At 42.2% G+C, this 6,405-nt stretch overlaps 1 protein-coding gene across 1 annotated transcript; it reads left to right on the top strand.

The window, feature by feature from the left end:
* Positions 1 to 844: 844 nt before the first annotated feature.
* On the top strand, positions 845 to 5,694 carry ormdl2 (ORMDL sphingolipid biosynthesis regulator 2). Its single transcript, XM_070968541.1, has 4 exons — positions 845 to 905; positions 2,166 to 2,339; positions 2,615 to 2,766; positions 4,920 to 5,694. The coding sequence occupies exons 2-4, from the start codon at positions 2,166 to 2,168 to the stop codon at positions 5,053 to 5,055; spliced, it is 462 nt and encodes a 153-aa protein (XP_070824642.1). The 5' UTR covers positions 845 to 905; the 3' UTR covers positions 5,056 to 5,694.
* The last annotated feature ends 711 nt before the right edge of the window (positions 5,695 to 6,405 follow it).

Below are 6,405 nucleotides of genomic sequence, written 5' to 3'. Positions count from 1 at the left end.
CGTAAATCTTTGAACATGGCTCACGGACACACATTTTCAATTCTGAAAAGGGCTCAGGAATTTCCCCCAAAACAGCTGGGCACTGTTAAGCAAACATTACTCATACTAGAGTAAACAGTAGATTTGATCAGGACCATTTGGTGATTAAGTGGATATTTACTGCAGCAGCGGGATGGTGCCATCTGTCATCCAGTGCAGCATCATTGATGTGTTTTAATGGTTTTTGGATAACAATGGAGCTCTGTGGCAAAGAGGGAAGCTACATCAAGCTTCACCTCCACGGTCAATAACCTGCTTAGTATGATGTACAGTAGGAATATGAAAACAATAGAGTTATCACCAGACATATCCATCAAATACTTTCCACCATTGCTTTCAAACCACTTTTACAGGCCTGCCAATGCCAAAGCCCCTACAGTCCAGGCTGTCGACATGATGTTTGCAGTGCATTTTTTAGTTGTAAAGTGTATCATTTTGGAGGCTTCTTGTCTAATAATTTGGTTGGTGCCGTGTCTATACCACATTTAACAGGATTTAACATTTTGTCCAGTGAGACTCCACCTGAGGGGCAAACTGAACAGATGCAAAGCATCTGAAAGCTGAAGTGAAAGCCGCAGGCTGTCGTGTAAACACTCATCCCTTTATACCCTGTTATTATGATGACATTTAGCAGCACAGTGGGAATTGATGGTGATATTAAACTATGGCTCGCAGTCTGAGAAGTTGAGGTCTTGGGAATTTGTTGGAGGGAAGCCGCCCGCCGATCACCTACGGCCAGTTGGGGCAGGAGGCCACAGGCTGGAGCTTTGACAGGCGTCTGCCGCAGCACAACCAGCCTGAACCTAGCGAAGGCGGGGTTAAAGAAAAACAAGGAATTTCCTGGTGAGCAACGACAACACAGGAAGGTAAAGTTTTGCTCCGTTGAAATGTAAAGCTGTAAACCTCGAAATGCCGCCTGGGCGAGGTGAATGTTTCGCAGTTAGACAGAAGCTGTAACCCCATCAGTAGTCTCTTGTAGTGTGTCACCGTTTCTTCATGATTACGTAACTTTTAAGTAGCGTTAGCTTGTTAACCTGTAGATAGCAGCTGAACTGTTAGCTAGCTGACGTTAGGTAATCTAACGTGAACTGTTAAGTTAAAGTTAAAAAGTCTGGGCGCTGTGTGAGCGGTCACTTTCGTGTAATTTTAGGATATTACACAGCTGGTCGTTATTGCGACTTAATCGTAGCTTTTTCCTCTGGCTAGTGTTTGAATGCTGCGGCTACATGTAGCTCAGTGACTGACCGGGGAGCTGTGTGAGGGGGTGGTGCGCTTGTTTAGTCAACGAGAACAGTTCAGATGGGCGGTTCTTACAACATTTTTTCACGTTTTCGATTAATCGTTTACCATAAAATAGTGCAAAATATCAGTTGCAGGGTCCCAGAGCGCAAAGCGATGTCTTCAAATGGCTGCTTTAGTCTGAGCAAATGCCCAGCAGATATTAAATATTTGCAAAAATCAAGGAAATTCTCACATTTGAAAAGCTGAACTAGAACAGTACTAGTCCCAATACACTGTTTTTGCATGATAAATGACTTACCCAATCAAACCATTATAATAGCTGCTGTGAATTAGTGTTATGTTGTTTATGAATACACTTTAATCAGATGACCCAGTGTTTCCACCCGGGCCCACATAAATGTAACAGCTGCACAGGTCAGAGGAGCACACTAAAACGGATTCATTAACTAGCATTAGCATTCATTTATAGTGACAACTAGTTAAATAAAAACACAAATGTACAGAAAGTAACTGAAGTACATGTACATGTGTGCATCTGTTTATATCAAGTGATGATTAATCTTTGTGAAATTTGTCCATTCATCAATATCCAGAGTTGTGATGATTTGCTGCTTTTGTCTTATGTGATCATAAGCTGAATTTGAAAACATGACATTGTCTGATATTTGACAACAGATCAAACAATAGCTGATAATAATTTGGTGGGTTATTTGATTATGTACATCCTAAATAGTTGCAGCCTGAGGATTTATCAATGAAAAACATGACAAAAAAAAATTCTGGTGGTCGATCTTTCAGCAGATCAGTCTTTGGGGGCCTCTTCAAACGACAGGCTCTTGTTTTCAGCATCCTGAACTCTTACATTTCGTTTCTCTGTGTCTCAGATGAACGTGGGCGTAGCTCACAGCGAGGTCAACCCCAACACGAGGGTGATGAACAGCAGAGGAATATGGCTGACCTACCTGCTGCTCACCGTCGTGCTGCACATCATCCTGCTCAGCATTCCTTTCTTCACTGTGCCGCTCGTCTGGACCCTCACCAACGTCATCCACAACCTGGTGAGTTAAAATGAGCCTCTGGAACGTCTCTGGTGTATTAAAATGCATGTGTTAAATATGAAGCTACATAAAAATCAAAACCCATCACATGACTGTATGTGCATTCTCAAGTAAGAAATTGAAAAATGAGGCCACAGCCTGGAGATGCTTAGCTTAGCTTAGCTTTTCTTTAGCACAAATATAGGAAACAGCTAACCTGGATCCATTCAAAGGTTAAAATAGCTTTGTGGCTAATAGTAGTTGTCTGTCTCTTCTGTGTGGTTTGTCCTGTCCAGGTGATGTACCTGTTTCTACACACAGTGAAGGGCACTCCGTTTGAGACACCGGACCAAGGCAAAGCTCGCCTGCTCACACACTGGGAACAGATGGACTACGGTGTCCAGTTCACATCTTCGCGCAAATTCCTCACTATCTCACCAATTGTTCTGTGAGTATGTTTGCAGCTCATGATGAGAAGTCATCTGCAGTGCTGGACGCTTTGCTGGGGGACCCTCTAAAAACTTGGTATTTCACCCAGGGGCGGTGCCTCATAGTTTTGTGTAGCTGATGCGCCTTCTCGTCAGCTGGCTTACATTTTAAAACAGCAAAACTGGAACATGAAAAGTTGTTTATTAACTTAAGCTTCACCTTAACCCCAAGATGAAACCTTCAGGAGATGTCACGTTTAATTGCAACTTAAAGCAGAAATGATTCTTTATTTTTTTGTGGTCTTTAATTTACGATGCCAGCACGGCTACAGGCCTGACGAGACTTCCCTGCAGATTTTCAAATGAATTTTATTTGACTGTTGATAAATTCTCAAATTGGCCATCATAACATTAAACTGGAAAATCTGCACGGCTAAATAGTGCTAAAATATGTCGACAGTTAGATGAACCAAACTGTGTTCAACAACAGAAATCTGCTCAGGTGACGGCTCCTTTTCCCGTTATCACTGTAGTGTTTTGCATCATCTCAGCCTGTTTGCCTCCTCTTCTGGGTTTTCTGCCAGATTTACCATTTTAACCCAAAACTATGATCTTTCGTTCAAACCAAAATAATAAGTCAGCTAAGTCTAAAAATGAGAAATCCACGTTGAGGACTCAAACTCCAGTCTCCTGGATGTAAGTGTTTGACCCGTTCATCCACCCTGACCTGCTACCTAATTGGACTTCATCCCTCTTTTTTCTTTGTCACCTGACTTCCCAGAAGCTTTCTGGCAGAAAACCCTGAAGGCAAACTGGCCAAACAGGCTTACAAGGCCAACTATTTCCATGTGCATCGCTGTGATACCAAATATACAAATCATTGGAAAAGTCACGGAACTCAGTCAGGGAGTCCCTGGTTTGCAGTTTCTCTTTCACAGTGATGGCTAAATCAGCGTGTAGTTGAATAACTGGACTTAGCATCCAGCTAATTGACCTGCCTTCAGTTCTCACGCAGCTCATATAGTTTACAATGATCACAGTGGCAGATTTACTTCCTTGTTAATTTCGAAATAACAGATTTCAGACAGTGGAAGGCAAAAGTTGGCGTCTCATTTCAAGCCAGTGACCACTGATTTTTTTTTTTTTTTTTGGTCTGAAATGACGACTGCTGCTAGCATATCTTATCAGTTTCAGCTAGCTAGCTAATTAAGCTAACGTTAGCATCATGATTTGGTCAAAGCGCTGCATCTGGCTGACAATCGAAGATCTCCGGCCGACTCATTCTGAAACAAGGATCCTTTAAAGGGGTCTTAAATATGCACTGGATGGACACAAACGTCTGCGATATCGTGCTAATGCTGCATGTCCCGGGAAAAATATTTTTAGCTATTTCTGCAGTATCGCTTGACAAATGACAGCGTTGGTCATTCCATCACTTTGGTCCACAGTGAAGTATCTCAACAACTAATTCGTCCCCTACACGAGTGAATCGTTTGAGATTAAAAAGGCTGTTTAAAGGTAACCTGTAGAGTTTGTCACCTGTGGTAGTGCTAGGGAGCAGTTTTCCTTTGAATGCGTCCCCATTTTTGTTGTGGGTTTTGTTTGTTTGTTTGTTTTGTGCACACAGGTTACACACAGTCTCACCAATGGTGTCACATGATTCCACTGTGGCCGTAATGTGCCAAGATTTGCAGGAATGTGTTGACAGAGGCAGGGAAATAACATCTGCTTGCTAGTAAACATGGATGTAAAAGATCTTTTCATGTGTTTTATGAGGAAAGAAAAGCATTCAGTGTATTTGTCAGACCTCAAGGATAAACAGTGTTTTAGTGAGTAAGACTGAGTTTAAACATGACTTCTGTTTGTTTAGAAGAAAACTGCACAATCTTGAAAGGTGTGTTTAAAAAGCGGGTTTCATGATAAATATTAACATCACTCTGACACGTTTCTTAAACTCACCAATCAGAGAAGTGCCACAGAAACAGAAACAGCGCCAAATCTTCAGCAGAGTAACATCTCAGCCTGTGACGTGACGTCTGTGTGATTGGTTGTTGGGTTTATTTTCACTTTCACGTTAAACTCAGTGTTAGTCGTGTCTGTATTTTGGTGAAAACTTAAATCTAAATGTTGATTGTGTTCATGCGACACTGACGCTGTTCTCTTCTCTCTGCAGGTATATTCTGGCCAGTTTCTACACAAAATATGATGCCACACATTTCCTAATCAACACTGGCTCCCTCCTTAGCGTCCTCCTCCCAAAGTTGCCTCAGTTTCATGGAGTACGGATATTTGGGATCAACAAGTACTGACAGAACGGACTTAACACTGGATTTTAACCACCAACACTGGACTTGTAGTTTTCTGTTTCTGCTGAACTATTTTTATGTTTAGAGTTCGAGGAGAAGACGACCAGTCTGATCTGTCTTAACTGTACACACTGTGTGGAGTAATATATGAAATGTGCAGTTTGTGCTGCCTCTCGGAGCTTGAAAAAAAAAGAAGAAAAAAAAAGGTGAAAGTACTCCTGCTGTTTCATGAAAGTCATTTTTTTCTTACTCACCTGATGTATGTTTATCAAAAGCCAGCCTTGGCTTCAGGAAAGAGCACATTTGAACTGCACTGCTTTCTTCATCATTTAAAAAATGTCGTCACCCTCTGTCTCGGCTTTTCTGCTGGAAACTGCACGTCTGTAAAACTGAATTCAATGGGAATTCATTTGGTTCATGTTCTAGTAACACTTGCACAGATTTCTATTGTCTTTCATGTTTGTTTTTTGTCTTGATTTACTGTGAAGGATTGACGTGCAGCATGCATTTACAGGCCTACAATAAACACTGCAGTCCTCGCTTCGCTGTTACACACATCATCGTGTAATTTACTGTTTGCTTTGAAAGCTGGATGGCTATTCCCCCTCATAAAATGAGCAGCGAGCGCTCCATGGCGCATACACGTGGCTGTCTTATCATTGCTGCACGGTCGAGTAGAAACATCCTTTTGTGTGGAGGTTTGTAAGAATCAGTTCATCAAATGTGGGCCAGTTTGCAAGCTGTGGGGAAATCCAGACTCTTTACATGAAGCCGCCACGGGGGGCTGTCACAGTGTTTGCAATCGTGCTCATAGATCCAAGGGATTCCCCCCTTCCGCGTGCGATGTGGTCGCGTTTGCATCGCAGTGAGGTTTCCCTGTCAGTGACGCATGTTTTGGGGAAGTCATTCTTAGGAACTGTAGCAGCATGTGAATGCGATTAAACCAGCCTGAGCCTGGGAAACATGCAAATAACGCTAGCAGCATCAGCTGTCTGACACATGCTGTGTGATCATTTGCAGCATTTGTTATCGGGGTGTTCCCTGCTTTCAAATGCAGCGATTACATTAATGTAAAGAAGCCAGTGCTGGTGTGCAGAGGGCAGGTTGGCTAAATGTCATCAGATAGGCTCACTGAAACTAACAAGTGGAAGAGAAAGGATGAATACATAGGTTTTTTTCTCCAACATATACCGAAAGCTACCTGATTTTAGATAACGCTATCTGGCTTGAACAGCAAATTTGGTCATCCACTGCAGTTTTTCCCAGTTCTGCTTCCACTTTTAATCTAAGGTGAACTCAGTAAATCTTAGTGAGAGGTGTTAGATATATGCTCTATATTTAAAACTGAGGTCA

The sequence above is a fragment of the Chaetodon trifascialis genome, chromosome 8 (genome assembly GCF_039877785.1).
Source record: "Chaetodon trifascialis isolate fChaTrf1 chromosome 8, fChaTrf1.hap1, whole genome shotgun sequence".
NCBI classification, from domain to species: domain Eukaryota; kingdom Metazoa; phylum Chordata; class Actinopteri; order Chaetodontiformes; family Chaetodontidae; genus Chaetodon; species Chaetodon trifascialis.
Note: the sequence above shows the minus strand (reverse complement) of the source record. Positions and strands in the feature narration are given on the sequence as shown.

Excerpts from the sequence above, each read along its gene's own strand:
- ormdl2 (XM_070968541.1), top strand. The coding sequence starts at position 2,166 with ATGAACGTGGGCGTAGCTCACAGCGAGGTCAACCCCAACACGAGGGTG. Across the intron at positions 2,340-2,614 it reads CCAACGTCATCCACAACCTG|GTGATGTACCTGTTTCTACA; the intron begins GTGAGTTAAAAT and ends TGTCCTGTCCAG. Across the intron at positions 2,767-4,919 it reads ACTATCTCACCAATTGTTCT|GTATATTCTGGCCAGTTTCT; the intron begins GTGAGTATGTTT and ends TTCTCTCTGCAG.